The 19,906-nt window shown below is 33.1% G+C and overlaps 1 protein-coding gene across 32 annotated transcripts in view; it reads right to left on the bottom strand.

Moving 5' to 3' along the window:
• Window positions 1–19,906, bottom strand: part of BAZ2B (bromodomain adjacent to zinc finger domain 2B) — a 292,931-nt gene that overhangs the window by 71,014 nt on the left and 202,011 nt on the right. For 22 of the 32 annotated variants that reach the window (XM_072811219.1, XM_072811225.1, XM_072811199.1 and 19 more), the window contains 6 exons: window positions 18,769–18,829; window positions 17,852–17,960; window positions 17,486–17,587; window positions 6,173–6,383; window positions 415–507; window positions 238–299 (listed from right to left, as the gene is read on the bottom strand). In XM_072811219.1, the coding sequence (XP_072667320.1) occupies window positions 238–299; window positions 415–507; window positions 6,173–6,383; window positions 17,486–17,587; window positions 17,852–17,960; window positions 18,769–18,829 (638 nt within the window). The remainder of the gene's footprint in view (window positions 1–237; window positions 300–414; window positions 508–6,172; window positions 6,384–17,485; window positions 17,588–17,851; window positions 17,961–18,768; window positions 18,830–19,906) is intronic. The other 10 variants (XM_072811223.1, XM_072811196.1, XM_072811198.1 and 7 more) reach the window with 1 other exon arrangement.

The following is a 19,906-nucleotide window of genomic DNA, read 5'->3' as shown; positions in this document are numbered from 1 at the left end:
ACCCCCACCGCTCATGCATGTACACACAAACTTGCTCTCTCAAATGAATAAAATCTTTAAAAAAAGATGAAGTGAATTTTAACTAATGCAAGAGGACAACTTTCTAAGATACACAACAGAAATCAAAATGAAAATATAAAAAAAAGAAAAAGAAAATGTATATATATATACATATACTAATAGAACCCCCAACATAACATTTGTGTTATAAAAATCAGTTCCAACACATAAACGTACCTGTTGTTTCATAATCTTTATTTGTTCTTTTTGCTTTCTCTTCTCTTCAGCAGCCATTATTGCTATGGTGAAAAACCAAAGCACAGATATCATCAGCAAGGGAATGAAGAGGAGAAGCTTCTTATGAATTCCCCAATACTTACTCTTCCTGTGTATGTTTTCATTTAAGTCACCCACCTTGTTGTTTTTTAGCTTCTTTGGCAACCCGAGCCTGTTCCTGCTTTTGAAGTTTTCTCAAAAGCTTTATTTGTGCTGCTTGCCTGGCTATTTCTGAAAAACATAAAATTTCAAGGAATATTAACAACTTTACATGATTGCTAACCTAAAAACAATAACTGTGAAACTGGTATCATGAAGGACATAATTTTTAAGAAAATTGCCTAAGGTTAGATACCAACTGGGAGAATGGTGTCTCAGGAAACTTCATGTTAATTTCCCCTAGAATCTGCCAAATTATTTCACCAAGTATGATCCCATATACAGAACTACACAGAAATGATACTTTTAATCCTCTTCATAGAGGCCAATCTAAGTATATATATATTTTTTCACATTTCATGTAATTCCCACATTGTAGGAAAATAGCTCTTACTATGCAAAAGTAGTGATTTAGCTTCAGTCTTAAAAGATAACAGAATATATAAAAAGGAGAAAGAACCCCAAATAGTACAAATACAAAGCCTCTAAAACTGTATCTCAATCAGCTATATAAATGGTAAAATTTCTGAATCCAGTGACATTTTCATTTATAAAGGAGGGCCTAAATCTCCAAAAAAAAAAAAAAAAAAAAAAAAAAAAAAGAGTACAGAATGTCAGTGAATTTCAAAGACAACCTAGTCTTCATAATGTTTAAAGACAAATATATGAAACTGTGATAGGCTGACATAATTAAAATGGTTCCAACTATTCATTCTTCCCTCCATCCATATCATTTGCAGTGTGACTTTGCAATTCCTCTTATGAAGAGGTGAAAGACTTTTTCTTGTTCCTTGACGCTGAGTTCAGCCATGTGATCTTTCTTGGCCAGTAGGATGTTAGCACTGGATGTTGTGATGCACATAGAAGTTTTAAAATATATACTTGTACTCAATTTTTACTCTTGTACCTTGCCATTTACTATAACAACATGTTTGGGCTAGGCAGCTGAAGGTCGGGACATGTGGAATCAGTTGACTTCACATATGTGAACAAGCCCAGCCAAGATCAGCAGAGCTGCCTAATTTCCCTCCAGCTGCTTCCATCTGTACAACAATTAATGCTTGGTGTTGTACATCACTGAAGTTTTGTGGTTGGCTGTTTCCCAGCATTACTGTGTCAGTGGGTAACTGATAGAGAAAGCATGTAATGTCATGCTTTCTTCTACTGGCAAACTTGGTCAGAATACTTTTAACTATAAAAGTAGTATATCATAATATTTTTTCATAAAATACCATCTTACATTAGACATTAAACTTTGTAGATGAGTTTCAAGAAATCTTTATATTATATTCAATAATGAATATGATTGGCTGACACCTGAGTTACTTGAGCTTTACTAATAATTTCCATCATTTATTGAATCATATGAACTTGTTTAATCTTCCTAACAATCTTATGAGATAGGCAACATTATCCCCAATTTACAGATGAAATAACTAAGGCTCACAAAGGTTAAATAGTAAAGCCAAGATACAAACCCAGGTCCTTCTGACTTCACAGTTTGTATGGTCCTAAGAACTTCTAAGAAAAATTGAATGCCTTGAGATTTTAGACAAGAATCTAGACCTGTGTCTTTGTAACAGCTGAAGTGACCTTGGTTACTATGGCTGATTTTCTACCAACAAGTATTTTAAAAAAGGAGATGGGATGTAAAAAATCTAATTTGATCTAGTAAACTGGAATTGTTGATGAAAGATAAAATGGAAGATAATGCTGAAATATATCTTTAATCGTCCAATAATTTTCAATACTAAATTATAAGCATCATCAAAAATTTCTGAACCACATAAAAAAGATCTTCTTTTGTTCACTAAATACCCTGGGAAATAAAAATCTATAAAGTAGGCTGCAGAATCAACAAACTCCAATAATAATCTACCTGAAGAATACTGTTCTCACCTATGATAGTACCAGATGACTATTTTTCTAACATTTAAGAACTGAAAGCTTTCACTGAACTCTGCTATAAAGACCTAAGTCTACCTTAAAATGTAAAGATGTGTCAAGTGTTAAAAAGAATATTTTCCTCTAAATGTGGCGTAGGTATGATCTTTTGTTCCAAGCAAAACTGATGCTCTCAAATAGAAGTCTGGCTTACAATAAATAAATGCTATATTTAGGTTTGTATATGTGTATGAATGTATTGACCAACTTCAAGCCCCACACAACTACACAGTATTTTTCATTTTTAAACCCTTAGGACAGAAACTCATTTAAAAGTTCAACCCGTATCTTTTTACTTTAGCAAGGAAGATAAAATTCTTATCATTAAAAATTCACATAGCAGGATGCCTGGGTGGCTCAGTCTGTTAAGCGTCTGCATTTGGCTCAGGACATGATCCCAGGGTCCTGGGATTGAGCCCTACATTGGGATCCCGGCTCAGCAGAGGAGTCTGCTTCTCCCTTTCCCTCTGCCCTACTTATGTGCTCTCTCTCGCTCACTCTCTCTCTAAATCTTTAAAAATATTCAAATAGCTTAAATTTTATGAGTAGTTGGAAAGTGTTTTTAAAAGTTAGAAGCACTATGGAGGAAGGAGAATGAGTTAGAAGATCTAGAGAATTCACTCAGGCTCTGAGAAATAAAATGCTTCCAATAGCTTCTCATTTATTTAGCTTATGGTTGCTGAATAGATTATCTGTTACAACTTTTGGAATATCAATTTGAGGGAATCCCTGGGTGGCTCAGTGGTTTAGCGCCTGCCTTTGGCCCAGGGCCTGATCCTGGAGTCCCAGGATCGAGTCCCACATCGGGCTCCCCGCATGGAGCCTGCTTCTCACTCTGCCTATGTCTCTGCCTCTCTCTCTCTCTCTGTCTCTCATGAATAAGTAAATTAAAATCTTTGAAATATCCATTTGAAAAATATTTATGGATTATGAAATTACCTATTTAAGTTTCAAAGATAAAATTTTATTTTTGAAGTAGTTTACACACAGGTTTAGGGATATTTTACATATACCACATTTCTTTGATTCTGAGATGCATTTTAAAACATAATCTAAAATCAGAATGTGCCTGAAAATTGGCAGTACTTTTCTTTCTTAGTAGTGCATCTTTAAATAGTGGTGCATTGAAATGACTGTGGCATCTCAGATTCTATGATATATGAAATGGAGAGGTACTATTTGATATCTTAGAAAATTTAAGGTATTAATTGTATTGGTGAGTTTATTTATTAGGTTAAAGTCTTTTTCATATTGAAACCTTCTTAGATTCTTATCTTTATTCTCTTGAGAAATTAGAGAGCTCTCATTTCATAATGTTTGGATAAAGTTTGCATTTATTTTTCTGTTCTGAATTTTTCTTTAAATTTAGTTCAGTTTTTTAGTTTAATTGAGGCCGAGTATGATAATAATAATATAATAGAAACTTGTAGGATCCCTTCAGATAATCCCCCCAAACTGTTAATATAGAAGCCCTTTAGGAGTTAAAGGGGTGATAAAAGTGACACATTCCTTTCTTCCCAAGAAAAACATGCATATTTTACCATATATGTTTGTAAGTATTATTTATTTTCTGTTAAATATTTAATATTTATATACTTGTTGAGGAAAAACGTATATACATAATCAGGTCAAAGATACCAGAACTTGCAAACTCAACGTAAAAAGGGAGGCTAATGTAACAGAAAACAAACCAATCTGAAATCTAGAGGGAGAAAAAAATTGGGGTAAAGTTAAATAATTAGCCCCTATAATGTCAAAATAAAATTCAGTTAATTTTACAAATATAAAGTTGCTATTTTAGATACTAGGCATTAATAGTATTTTATTAGATACACAAGATATACATGAAAAACTCATGCTCTGGGTATCAGTTAATTTCTTATCTTAGGTAAACAATGCATACTCGTCACTATTGTACATTCATCAAAAGAGTGAGTGGATTACCAACAATATTAATTTAAAAACTTATCATTTATGGCTATATCTGTTAATACATTAACTTTTTTTCAACCTTCACTAGTAACTATTCAAGGGAGATGAAAGTCTTAACAGAAACTAAATAAAATAACATAAATTTCCCAAATAAGGTACCTGGCTGGCTCAGTTGGAAGAGCATGAAAGTCTTGATCTGAGCCCCATGTTGGGTATAGAGATCACTTAAACAAATAAATGAATAAATGAACTAAAAAAAATTTCACTACCATACTAAGGCAGAGAAAAAATTATAGGACATTAAGTTATATGCCAGGCAGTTAATTTACCTGCTATTAATTGAAGTATGAACTAGTGCAAGCTTTTTTGGAGACATATTTGCCTGCTAGCTACCAAAATTGAAAATGCACATACGCTTTTTAAAATATTTTATTTTTTTTGCACATATGCTTTGATTCAAAGATTCTATCTCTGCAATTTTATACTATAGATAGACATACCCATAGAAGCATATGAATAAATGCATAATATCTGTTTACTACAGGGCTGTCTGTAATAGCAAAGACCGGGAAACAGCTCAAATAGTCATCAAAAAAGACTGACTAAATGAAATATGGTGGAACTATACACAGTGCATTACTTACTATTCAGCTATTAAATGTGTAAAGTTGATTTTTAAGTGCAGATACAGGAAGATGTTCAACACAAATTAAATGGAAAAAAGTAAGCTGAACAGGATGTACACTATAAGTACGTTTATTTTTGAAATGAAAAAAATGTGTGTGCATATATATATTGTGTATATATAGGAGTGTTCGTACACGTTTCTCAACAGATTTACAAAAAATATTGTTAATAATGATGCCACTCATGAGAATCTTTTGTTTTATAGTGAGTGAGAATGAGTGTCTCTTTATTGTAAAGCATTCTGTTTTATAAGCTTTTGTGTGGGTGTCTGTTTTATAATAAAAACAAAGTAGCAACAAAGAATTATGATGGTATTTACAATAAAGGGAAATAAGCCAAACTTTTCCTCCAGAAAAAAACCATGAGAAGTAAAAATCCTAGCTTTTTAAGTCAGTTTTTATTATTAAACCTTTATATTGAAATATATGTTTATATACCAACACAGGTATTGATGTATATTTAGATAGCCTTAAGAGGATTCACATTTGTAATTAATAACTCATAACAGAAATATTTTAGTCAGTTTTCTCTGAGTCAGACATGGCATGGGAACTTCATGTTGATAATTTACATTGTAGTTTTCAGTTATAATACATTTGAGATTATTATGAGCACTTTATGCTTGATACATAACACTTTCTAGAGATCTTAAAATACTTTTTGATTTAAATCTATTACTTGGCCATTTTGAAAATATATGTGATATATCCAGACTACAGAAGAACCCAAACTAAAAAGACTGGGGTTACTTACCAGTAATTGGAGTTCTCTGACTGAAAATTTACTCCACAGATCCACATATTTTGGAGTTATTCCCTTGTACCACCTCAAGGAATCTGGAGCTGTTAAAATGAGAATTTCCAGAAGGTTGGCACAACCTTAAGGCATGTGCCAAGTGCTGGTTGATTCCCTTTCTGTGCAAGCCTTAAAAGCTTATCCCCCACATTTGTAGTTCCAAACACACAGGGTATGATGTGTTTATGAGTATGGCTCTTGAAAGGAGCTTACCTAATCAAAGAACTCCAGTTACCAGTGGGATTCCTTATTTTATTACTTTAGTTCTAACACAAATATCTATTTTTTAGAAAGTGAGAACTGTATCATTCATAAGTCAAAAACGTTAAGAGATAGACTTTTTTAGTATGATTATTACAGTATATTATATATTTCTTACCTTGAGCTTGCAATTTTCTTAGCAATTTGGCATCTGTGTTATCTAGAAACTCAGCACTTCCCACATTTGGAGGTCGACCCTTCCGACGTCTCATCCTGGATTCTTCTCTTGCTCGCTGTCTATCTGGATTTGGTGGTCTTCCTCTACGGCCTTCCATTGCCCTGATACGGGGAATGACATCCTCTTCTTTCAAAAGACACCACTGCATTCCCTTTTAATTAACATTTTATAGAAATAATATATTAAAATCAAAGTGAACAAAAGTGATCAACATGTCAGAAAATTCTAGGTCAATTTAGATATCTTGAAGTTTATAAAAGCTAGTATAAACCTTAGGAATTTTATTTTTTAATTAAATTTATAATTGTTCATTGCCTTTGGCATATCTTTGGTATCCTTACTTTAATGATCAAGTTTAAACATATAGAGAGATCTATGTCTATTAACATATATTTATAAACATATGTATCTATAAACACATAGAGATATATCAATCACCATTTCTGAACTATAATGATGATAAAGTTGACAGATATTTGGAAATAGTAGTTGTGTGATGACATCCCTATAGATCGTTTTCATATGTTACCAGTTCAACCTATCATGAAGCTATCTAAATAATGGAAGGAAGTTTCTCTTTATAGAAATATTATAGCTAATAAATCAAGAAGGAATATAAGAGTCAGAATATCAACATTGTGTAATACCTGATGAATTCATGGAGCTAAGCACTGAACTTGAGTGGCTGGCAATCATCAGAAATAGAGACAACTGGACAGACATCAACCTCCTGATGGAGGTTCACTCCATTATCTATAAATTAATCTTGCCCCCCACCAAATAAATCAAGCCTAGATTTGATTAAGTCTGGACCTATTTACTATAACTTTATAGAAGAAGTAAGATAACTAGTGTATGTTAAACCACACGGTGAAATCCAGTCTTTATGAAATTCTACAAAGTATTCAGTTCAACAAATATATTTCAAGAACTTAAAAAAAAAACAAACAACTGTACGAAGATTAGAGGAGCCTTAAGAGATGTATCAAATACATTTTATTTATTGATTTAAAAGATAAACCAGATCATTATGACAATTAAGGAACATCTGAAACTGTGAACAATGCCTAACACTTGATGATATCCAGAAATGATCATTTTAAAGTGTGATAATGATATTCTTGTAGAAATAAGAGTCCTCATCTTCTAGAGATACATACACACTGAAAAATTTACAGATGAAGTAAGATGTGTAAGATTTGCTTCAGCAAATTATGGAAGAGTAGAAGTAGATGGGGGCATAAAACAATTGGCCATATGATAATTTCTAAAGCTGATGATAGGGGACATGGTATATATTATACATTTGAGATTTCCCAGTGTGACCCCCAGCAGGAACACATACACCAGCATAATGCTACTGCATTATAGGAATAATCCTGCTGAGTATATAGATACAATTTGACTTTTGTTTTTATTATTCCTCACATGTTGATCAAAATATACTATTATATTTACCTTATTTCTCGGCCTTAGTATCTCATTCATTTTTTGAATGAGTATCTCATTCAAAAAAAAAATACAAATACTACTTTTGCTACCATAATGGATGATAGTTATATCCCACATTTCAAGCACTGTGCTTTGTTTCAGACATTTTCAACATATTATATACTTTAATCTTCATAACAGCTCTATCTGGGTTTTATTGTTCCTACATTTCAACTGAGGAAATTCTGAGCCAGTAAGGTTAAATAATTTCCTGAGGTACAGAGGCAACAAGGAACAGAACTGTATTTTGTTTTTTTTTAAGATTTAGTTATTTATTTATTATTCATGATAGACAGAGAGAGAGAGGCAGAGACACAGGCGGAGGGAGAAGCAGACTCCATGCCGGGAGTCCAACGCAGGACTCGATCCTGGGACTCTAGGATCATGCCCTGGGCCAAAGGCAGGCGCCAAACCGCTGAGCCACCCAGGGATCCCCAGAACTGTATTTTGAACCCAGGACTGTCTCACTCTAAAACCCATGCTCTTAACCACTACATGTACTTAATTGATGTTACTAAGATTTTTTTTTATACTTGGTAAATGACTTATCACAATGTTCAACCATGAAAGCACATTCAATTATGTTGTTGCATTCATGCAACTATGAAAGCAACTTATGTCACAGCAGGATTGTCAAAAAATGTAATGCATATAGTCCATATTTATATGTTTAAAATAATATCTATACTAATTCACTTCAGTATTTCTCATGTGAAAAATAATTTTAAATTTTGTAGAAAGTAAAAATTTTTTGCTGATATTTCAAATGAGGTCAATAGGAACAATAATTGTACTAACTGCATTTTTATGCCACAAACCACTAAGAAGGAAGCCATCAAAACAATTTTATGTTCACCAGTATGGGAAGCTTTTGATTAGTTTAGGTTTTCATTTTTCTATTATGCTCCTAGGCACTAAGGCAGCATGCATCACATAAATTGAAAAATATAAAAGTGACATTTGTGACACTTGGAGTAGAAGAGAGACTAATAATAGAAGTCTGTAAAGAAATCTGCATTTAGTTTTTAAGGTATCTTATTAATAATAAAGTCAACTTTAGCCAAGATTTAAAGGGTTTATCAATTTATCTTTTTATCCAGTTATAATTTTTACATAGTTATGTTTTATTCAGCTAGGAAAATATACCTGTGTCAAAAAAAGGATAGATTATGTTGGTGCCCAAAATTTACCAGACAAATATGCTGACATTATCATTTACATTTTTGCCCTTGGCATTTATAAACACTTGCTAAGAAAACTGCATATATTGTGCTACATATACAGTCTTCTGACTCCTGGATTTTAGAAAATAAGAAATGGACTGTTAGGAAAATCTAAAGCTTAAATTAGAGCTTTAATTCACTGAGTAGTCAAAATTATTGTAAAGGGAAAAAAAGGTAGTTTTCTCAATAAGCTTTTCCTCAGAAAAAGCAAATACAACTTATATTACCTGATTCGTATGCCATAAGCTTTTGGTCAATCAGAAATTATGTATCAAAATTACTGATTATTTTTTCTTAGTTTCTTTTTTTTTTTTTAAAGATGTTATTGATTTATTCATGAAAGACACAGAGAGCGAGAGAGGCAGAGACACAGGCCGAGGGAGAAGCAGGCTCCCTGTGGGGAACCTGACGCAGGACTCAATCCCAGGGCTCCAGGATCATGCTCTGAGCCAAGGCAGGTGCTCAACCAATGAGCCACCCACGCATCCCTTTTTCTTAATTTCTAAGACTAAGACAGTAAACGGTTCCTGAAAATAATCTTTCTTAACTAAGATTTGAAAGACGTGGACAAAAAGAATGTAGATGTTCAACATGATGGGCATGGTGAAAGATCAGGTCTATTTTACCATTGTAATACTGCTTTCAAGAGTTACTAATTTCAATCTTTAGCAATAAGACCTTCATTTCTATACATACTACAAAGAGAGAGGGAAAAAAGATTTATGTTTTACTCCAGAAGACTGAACAAAATAATTAATAAGTACACCATATAACATACACCGCAGTGCACTATAAAAGTACAATATAAGACTGCCATGTATTATAAAGAGTTTCTACTACTTAAACATTTGTTGAGATATCTACTTTGTACAAGGCATAGCAGTCTCTAAAGGTAATTGAGAATCTTCTCCCCAAAAGGACCAGCACTTTTAACTCAGACCTCATGCTATTCTAATGCAGGTAATTCAAGGACCACATGCCAAGTATATAATAAATTTGAAAAAGAGTTTAGAGTTTGGGACAAGAAGTTGTCTGAATTGTTCACTTTAAAAAATAATGATGGAAAAAAAAAAATGATGGTCTGAATTAGGGCTTAGAATTAGAGCTGGAGGGCAGCCCAGGTGGCTCAGCGGTTTAGCGCCGCCGTCAGCCCAGGGCCTGATCCTGGAGACGCCGGATGGGAGTCCCACGTCAGGCTCCCTGCATGGAGCCTGCTTCTCCCTCTGCCTGTGTCTCTGCCAATCTCTCTCTCCCTCTCCCTCTCTCTCTCTCTCTCTCTCTCTCTCTGTGTCTCTCATGAATAAATAAAATCTTAAAAAAACAAAAAAGAATTAGAGCTGGAAAGGAAGGTAAAAACATTGTTTTTTTAAGGAGGAAGAACTACCTGCATGTGAAGGAGAGAAGTGTGAATGGAGACCAGAAAGGTGATTAAAGTTTGAAGTGGTCTCTAGGTAACATGGAAAAGGAAAATGGTAATGAGGTTTTCTTCCTGAATATAGTGAAGATACAGGATGGAAAAATACTTGAGAAAACCTGCAAATAAATTTTTAACTCTCAGGTATTTTATACCTTATACTAAATAGAACTTTAAAAAAAGCATTTACTTCAAATGAATAATTAAAAAATATTTTCTATATTCAGAAAACCAAAAATTATATGAAATTTAATTTAAATACAACTTTGTATTTCAACATTTCTATTATTCTTCACAAACGACACTCTAAAGTATAGTTGAACATCTTATGAGCAATTGGCCTGTTTTCACTTTATCTTATAGCCACTGAATTGTCTAATTAACTAGGACATAGAAATATTCTATTTCATATAGAAATATAGTGAAACTATATTTCACTAACAGCTCAATCTGTGGTTTGCCAGCAACATGTTCAGGTTTTAATGAAATGTATTCTTAAGTCTCATTCCTACTTCAATTTGATATCATGGCTTATCTTTATTTTTCTTTGTTGCTTCCATTTTCTTTAATTTTATATACCTCCAGGCTGATTTCTTTTGGGGGTAAAGAGTACATAAGTAAAAGAAGTATATCAGTCCACCAAAAGTCAATTCACAGAGTAATCTATTTGCCAAGTTACTGAATTTTTAAGTTTAGTATCATCAAGACTTCGCCGCAGCAATTTCAGCATGGATTTGCAGGCCTTCGCCACTAAGTATCAATATCCCACATTAATATTTGAGATGTCTAATACTTTTCCAATGCTCAATGTTATATAAGTGAATGGAGGAACTTTACTCATATTTTTCTGGAACGGGAGCGGTTTCTCTAACCCAGTCCTTGCCTCTGGTAGTAAAATAGCTGAGGTGAATACTTTAAATCCAGATAAAGGTATTTGATCTGACAATTTTAGGTCTGTTAGTCATTTGGTGAATCAATCATTTACCCAAATGATTTCTGGCTAAATAATTCTCAGTAAATGTAACCACAGCTCAAGTAAACAAAACTGGTCTTTTTCATTACGTTTTCTTTGTTAATATACTTTCAGGGATGCCAAGGTGGCTCAGTTGGTTAAGGCTCTGCCTTTAGCTAAGGTCATGATCCCAGGGTCCTGGGATTTAGTCCTGTATGGGGCTCCCTACTCAGTGAGGGGCCCTCTCCCTCTCCCTTTGCCCCTCCCCCTGCTCATGCTTTCTCTCTCTGATAAAATTTTTTAAAAAAGTATACTTACAGAATCCTTTACTTCCTAAAAATTCGAATATTAAAAAGCTTTTAGAATGTCATACCTAAAACGGAATTGATCTTAAAGACCTCCTAGGATAAATATCCTTCACATTACATACGAGGAAATGAAGGCCTAGAAAAGTAGGCCTCAGTTTTTTCAAAGTAACATAGGATGCTGAATTAGCCTTCCAGGAGTCTAAGAAAAATCTTAGGGCACAAGCAAAGTGAAGGCATCAAATATTTTTGATAGAACTTCCCACTTTAAGAAATACACTAAAGTTAGTATCATAAGAAAAATCAAAATTTTCTTGAATTATGCCTTGCATAATTTAGCATTGTGATTATTTTTAGCTACTTTATGATGCCAAGGATAGGTAGTGAGAGCTTTATGTACTATGAACTTTACAGAATTAGGGGTTCTTAATCTACTGTAATCATACAGTTTATTAATATCATATAGTGAATAGCATTTCAAAGATGTGAAAGAGTAAGATTGCCTATGCTGGAAGATGGGTCCCCTATTAAAAACCACTGAGGTTTTTTAAAAACAACAACAACAACAACAACAAAAAAACACAAAACATTGAGGGGACGCCTGGATGGCTCAGCGGTTTAGCGCTTGCCTTGGGCCCAGAGCGTGATCCTGGGGTCCTGGGATCGAGTCCCACATCGGGCTCCTTGCATGAAGCCTGCTTCTCCCTCTGCCTCTCTCTGTGTGTCTCTCACGAATAAATGAATAAAATCTTAAAAAAAAAAAAAAACATTGAGAAAGATGTGGTTTGATACAATCATTCCACAATGCTGGCTATGCTTCCTAGTATTCACAGTAGGTTACCTTCTTAGAGTCATGACCTTCAAATACCTCCTTAGCACCACATTTGGATTCATACAGTTGGCCCCCTAGTAGAGGCCCCTTGCCTAGCCGTCAAAAATCCTACCTGGTACATTAGTGACATAAATTTTCAGTATTATAGATTTCTGGTACTGATCTTTCATATTCTCAGTGTCCATATATGCCCACAGCTATGTTGCATTAGGTATGACAGTTAACAGCAGAGTTGAATTAGAACCCTGGTTGCGGACTCCCAATCTTTTGTTCTTATATGAAATAATTAGCAGCATTACAATCTTGCCAGAGACTGTGTGTTGTCTGCTTTATTGTGAAGTCTCCCTATATTCCTTACTAACAAAACCCTGATTTTTGCTGGATAGCATTGTGCTCAGTATTTTATCTTCTCTGAGACAGTGATCATAACTTTTATGTCTTTTGTACTCTCCAGTTTCTTACAAACACTAGTATTTTTTTTTTCAAAGCCAGGCTTTCAAGTTCATTTCTGTAGAGAAATGTGTTCACAGTTTTTATGGAAAACACCTTCAGGGAAAATTTATCTGGGGAAAAAAATGCCTGGTACATTAAGTATTTGCCACAAGTATTCAGTGATTAAATGACTAAGAAAAAGGGCTTTTTTCAGTAAGAACTATAAATTTTTTTTTCTCATGGCCTTATGCCATTAAAAAGAAAAAAAAAACTTTCTAAAAAATATACATCTCAAATAGAAAAGGCAGCATTTTCTAAGTCACTTTTAATTTGTTCCTTCTTTGCATCTTTCCTTTTTCTTTCCTTTTCTATCCTGAATACAGTAAACATTCATTAGTCTATGACTGTGAATTTAGTGGTTGAAAAAATAAACTTATATTTATGCTTAAATGTTTTCTTCTCTATAATTCACAAAAAATACTTTTCAAAGTAGATTATCATGTTTCAAAATAATCTTTGTCATTAACAATTTATCTTGAACCCATCATACATTCCTAAAAGTGTGAATACCGTTTTACCTAAATATCATATTTAAGTAAAATAGATATAACTTTTATACTTACTAAACTATGTTGAGCTCATCCTTACTAATATTCTAACACCCAAAACCAAAATAAAATGAAAACAGTTCCACAAATTCTTTTTAATGTGATGAAGCATAAGTTTGTAAGAAACCTATTTACTTTATATTCTTTTCAAAGGGGTTTCACTGACTAAAATAGTTAACAGAATTTCATTACAAGATATAGCCAGCCAGTAAAGCATGGCATTATAAGAAGGTTCATTTTGTTCCATGAAGTCTATTGTCCCTAAAAATCACAATTTTTACAGAAGCCCATAGGAAGTGATTGGCATGTAAGTATCAGAAGATACTGAGAAGCAGCTGATTCTACAAATCCTTTACCACATTTGTAGACTGAAATAAATAAACACTGAAAATGAATAGACTGAAATAATCACTGAAAATGAAAAAAATGAATACAGACATAAGAACTATTTCTTATGTCAACTCTATTTACCTGAATTAAGAGCTTTTCTTTCTTATTTTTTTTTAAGATTTTGTTTATTCATGAGAGACAGAAAGAAAGAGAGGCAGAGACACAGGCAGAGGGAGAAACAGGCTCCATGCAAGGAACCTGACGTGGGACTCGATCCCAGGACTCCAGGATCATGCCCTGGCCAAAGGCAGGCACCAAACCGCTGAGCCACTGAGGGATCCCTCTTTCTTATTTTTCAAAAGAAATTAGATTGTTGTCCTTTAGTGATGATTTACTTAAATTTCAAATAAATATAAGCTCTCATACCTCTCATCTTGCTATATTATACGCAAAGTTAGTCAATATTTTCAAATGTTTGCTGTTAATAAATATATATATATGATCTATCTTCAGCTCAGAAATATCTTGATTGAAAAATAACATAAAAATAACCATGGTTCTCTCTCTTAAAAAAAAAAAAAAAGATTTTTTTATTTATTCAGAGAGAGAGAGAGGCAGAGACACAGGCAAAGGGAAAAGCAGGCTCCATGCAAGGAGCCCGATGTGGGACTTGATCCCGGTACTCCAGGATCATGCCCTGGGCCAAAGGCAGGCGCTAAACCGCTGAGCCACCCAGGGATGCCCAACCATGGTTCTCTACTGCAGACTAGAATTAGTTCTTGTAGAAATTACCATTTCCTAAATTTGTAAAATACAGACCTTTGCAATACCACTGTTGAAAGTTTTGAAATACCTTGAACAAAATTAGAACTTACAGAACTAATATTGGTTATTCTTGAGAATTTTAAGAGATAAAGGAAAAATGTGATGGAGAAAATATATTTTCCAATGCAAATGCTTCATTAGGAAAGTGACTAAAAATAGTAATGAATCTGCAAATACAGCATTTCATTTGCTATCAATCACCCAGAATAGATAAATGACGCTTGGAAAACTGTAGCAGTAATATTTGAAATCATTATGTACAACCTCCATACATTTGGAAAACTGAATGCTTAGCTTTATTAGAAGAGGTAAAAAATTTATTTTTTAATAGGAAATTGTTTTTTGCATTGTATGTAATACAAGCAAATTATAGACAATGTGAAACTTGCAAGTAGAAAGAAAAAAATGATCCATTGTACCCACCAACCATTACATCTATCATTAAAATTTTGATGCGTTTCTTCCCAATCCTTCAATATGCAGTTTTGTTTTTCAGTATCTATATAGCCATCATTCCTTTTCCATAATTTGTATAAAGGCAGACATATTATAAACACATACAGGTAATTTCTGCATAGTGACAGTGGCTAGGCCAAACTATATTTTACATCTTCTACAAAATTTAGGGCCAATCAAATGATCACAAATCATAGTTACCCTAACAAAAATATATAAACTTTGTTCATTTTCATATAAAATTATAACATAATTATACACATTTCTAATTAACTAGATGCTTATACATATTCATCATGCTACATATGGAAATATATATGGATCTACAATTATACGTACTATACGGATTTCTAATGAGTTAACTGAACTTTTTTGGGATTACTTACCTTTAATTGTTGTTCTCTCAAAATATCCTGAAACGAATCCAACTTACTAATTTTTTTAACTGACAGAAGTACTCTCAAAATTGCTAATATTTTCCCTCAGCAGTCTGCTGAAATGTTGGCCGCTTAACATATTCTGGATTTATTAATTCATCATATTTCCTTGATGAATTGATCTCTCAACAAAGCAATACACATTTGGAAAACACTGATTATGTCTAATAAAAAGTGAATGGATGTCAAAGAACATTTTACTTTGCCTAATGAGACTTTATAGATTAAGTCTAATTATCACTGATACAAAACTAAAAATCCTTTATGTATTGAACAGCAATTAACTTTCCTCTCAGAACAAAAATCTACTCAGCTTAAAAATACAAGGATATCTTTGGCATAAATAAGGATTTGATACCATGAGCCAAACAATTAAAAAATGGTTAGAATTTTTAAGGAAAATTATTATTGTCTTCTAATATTTTTCGTGATAAGAGACTGATCTAGTATATATGGAAGTGGGTAAAATAACAATAGAATTCTGAAAATCTGTTTGGCAGCAGATTTAGTCTAAGTTTAAACATTTTTTAAGTGTAAAAAAAAGAGAAAAGTTCTAGAATATATTTCAGTAAAGAAGCTAAGCCTCAGAGAAATAAATTTTGGTATTCTGAATTACCAGGAAAGAAACAAGCAGACCTGGACATAACTTCTTCCTTAAAAAGTCATAGCCAATAATGAAAATAGGTTATATGATGAATGTAAAAGAACACTGTTAGAAACCTTGAGTTCTAGTTATGTCTCTGCTTGGTTGAAACTGTATTCTTAGAAAATTCCCTTACTTTTGAGGTCTCAAAAGAAACCCGTAGAATTAGGAAGGCCTTTTTTTTTTTTATTTCTAGAATTATAAAATTAGAGGGAAAGACAGGATGGAAAAACCTGCCTATTCACACTAGAAATATTACTGGAAAAATTCATTTCTGTGCATTAGAATGGGCCATAAGGGAGAAAGATTCAATCAAGAAAGAAAATATCAACTTCAGTTGGCTGAGCAATTTAACCTTTTGAAACATTTTCATGCAAATGGTCTCATTTTAACCTCATCATAATCCTATGAGGCAGAAGTAAAATTATTATTGTCTTTCTTTATTTTGCAGGCAAGGAAATTGAGGAAAAATGTGGCATTATTTTGATGTTTCAAATCACAAAACTACTTCATAGGTTAACAAGAATCTAGGTCTCCTCACTCCTTAACTAGGACCTCTTTCAGTGGGGCTGATAACAGGAATAATAAGCATACGCAGCTGAATCCAAGTAAGAAACAAAAGCAAAACCATAAAGAAAACATATAGGAAATGAAATGTCTCTGATGGATTCTTTGTGCTGATTGGTAAGGTTGTATACTTAACCCACAGGCAAAAAGGAAGTTGTGGTAATATTTTCTGATATGTATATAATTAACTGAAAAATTAAGTCTCTGTAAAAAGGAGAAATTCCACTCACCTAATATTAAGGGACCTTCCCCCCACCCCAAATTACCTCACTTGTGAAAATGGATCACGTAGCATGGCATAATCAGATGGACAAGATCCTTCCAAAAAACTATGGCATATTTATTCCTTTTTGGACTGACTTCTAACAACATATTTTTTCCTATTCAAATTAATTTACCTTTAAATTAGTTTACCTTTCAGGGAACTAATATTTTCTTATATTTCACGTGAACATGCAGATACTTTATACCTGTATAAACTGTAAAATTGTTGACAAAATTAATAAACAGGAAAATGTTGACTTAAAAAAATTGAAAAAGACAGCTATTAGTTCAAAGCTCCTTGTTACTGGAATATTGTAAATTGAGGCTTTGGTGAGTGTTAACCACAAAATTATATGTATAGCTGTATGAATTAACTAACAAAAGGCAATGCTCTGGAGTGCAGTGAAATTTACTTCATTTAGGTTATGGTACTACTTTCTGGTTTAAAGACTATACTTTTTAAAAAATGGATACCTGCGGTCCATCTCTGGCTTCATAGAAGTCACCCACTCTTATTTTTGCACTGAAGCTGAAATTGTCCCTTGAGATATCCATTATTCCATTTCTGCTGAGATACTGAAAAAATCACATATTTTTCCACTTCAGGTTTTAATAATTACAACCCAGCTTTGATGTAGAGCTTTCTTCAGGACACTAATGATTTGCATATTCTATCAAGGGGCTATAGATTTAGAGAAGATCAATTTAGGTTAAGTACATTAGTCCCATACAAGACAATATTTTGTATCAAGGAACTTTATCTGAGAAAGGAGAGCACCTTTTTTCCATAAACATGCTTAACAGGCACCAAATGTATATTATTTGGTGAAAAGTATGTACCTTTATTACTTCAGGGTATTGCCTAAGTTTCTTTCCACATGGAGCATAATATGCTACTTCTCCTTGAAGGCGCCCTCCAAAGTTTCTTATTCTTGTCTCTCTTTGCCAGCTACACATAACAGAAATGAGGGTTATAACATATTTAGTTTTAGGAAAGCTCTTTATCTTTTAAAAAAAAAACTTAAGAACATATGCTTTTTAGATAACATGAAAAATATAAATAAATAAATATAAATCCCTAATCATACAACTTAGGTACATTTATCACTAAAATTAGTAAGATTTTTTAGCTAAGTAATTCCACTAAAAATTAATCAGACTCAAGCTACAAATATCAAACTCTGTTAAATTTCTTAGAAATCAAAACTAGTATTACTTTGGGTATTTGGACAAATTCAGTAACATGTGTCAATGTGTATGAATTTTTTACATCTGAGAAGCTAAGTGAAAAGAGTACCATAAACCCGGCTCTCTGCTCCTTTAGGATCATGTACTTGGAGCATAAAACTTCTCATTTCCAATGAAGCCATTTTAGCCAAACTCTGCTCAAGTCCCCCAGTTTTGCCTACAGTGGCTATTACTGTTCTTTCATTCCATATTCCCAAAAACCTCTCTTACTCCTTCCTAATTGTGTCTCTGCCCTGGCCTCTGTCAAAGGATTTTCTCTTGCATTTTTTCCCAATCACAGTCCCACTGGCCTACGTGACTCCATCCCAGCTCTGCCACACCTAAACTCTGCCGTTAGCCTTAATTTCAGTTTGCTGATAGATCAACTTCTTTGCCCTTTGCTCTAGCTCTTCTGCTCTAATAAATACTACGCAGTATATTCAATTCTTTTATGAATAGCTAAGAGTGAGAAATCAAACATGCATAAATATGCAGAGGAAAAGCAAAAAGAGAAGTCTTATTTTGCATACCCATATTCCAAAGGAATACGTAGCTCACGCTCATCTGTTACTCTTCTTCTTTTGGAAGTGCCTTCAAGAAAATTCAGCCCGTTAACATAAAGGATTAGTTTATATAGAGGATAATTTTTTGATAGTTTTCAGACTTTCCTTTAAAGAATATATCTTAATGACTTGATTTACTTAAGGTGTTTCTACAACTTGTAGGTTACTTTTAGATGGTTTGCAACAAAACACACTGTACAGAGGATCTTTTTCCGTCTTCTTCAGTCTGCATTACAGAATAACTAGCCTTTGTAAATAAAATACAATGGGAGGTAAAAATACATAGCTTTCCTCTCATTTTGTATGTAAAGAAATAGCTAAAGAAGTAGGAGGAAAATTGTAGATAGAGGTTTCAGAAAACCAGGTACAGTTGTTTTCTTTGAGAATATGAGTTTTAAGATGCTGAAAAATTTCAACAGCTGGCTCATACACTTAAAAATAATTTAACTCCTCTGTTCATATAAATCCATAGCCAAAACTATTACTACATCTTTTAACCTAAAGTACAAAGGAATAGGATTATGATTGTACATAAAATTCTTCATAGTCAATGGCCAAGTTTCACAAATGCAAATATGTATATCTTAAATTAGTAGAATATTATACGGGTCTGTGGCAATTGAATGCAAAACTAGACATTTCTAAGAAAAGAGTGAAATAAGTAGAGCAACATGATATTTTACTATACACCTCTAGATTTCCTTAGCTCTTGCAACAGAAATAAAAAGTCCTTTTGGAATATTAATGTAAAAACTTTTAATGAAGACCTCTAGAAGTTTATAAAAGGTCAAATAGAAAAAAAAAAGATGTGGCACATTAATGAAATAATAATGCTTCTCACTAACACAAATGACCTTTGGCAAAGTGTTGGGCAAATATGCAATTGTATCTCAAGTAACCAAGTGAGATTTGTATAAAGTACAAAAAAGTCCAACTGTTAGATTCTAAATTCTAGAAGCATAAACTGAACACAAAAGCAGGAAAATAATCAAAATCAAGAGCTGTCATCAATCAGGTTCTTAAATTGGAAGCACAGAATAAAAAATGGCAATGGGTCAGATCCTTTGAAAATCCATGCTGACCTTTCTCAGCCAACCTCTAATCT

Source organism: Canis lupus, chromosome 34, assembly GCF_048164855.1.
Source record: "Canis lupus baileyi chromosome 34, mCanLup2.hap1, whole genome shotgun sequence".
Taxonomy (NCBI): domain Eukaryota; kingdom Metazoa; phylum Chordata; class Mammalia; order Carnivora; family Canidae; genus Canis; species Canis lupus.
This window is presented reverse-complemented; position numbering and strand designations above follow the sequence as displayed.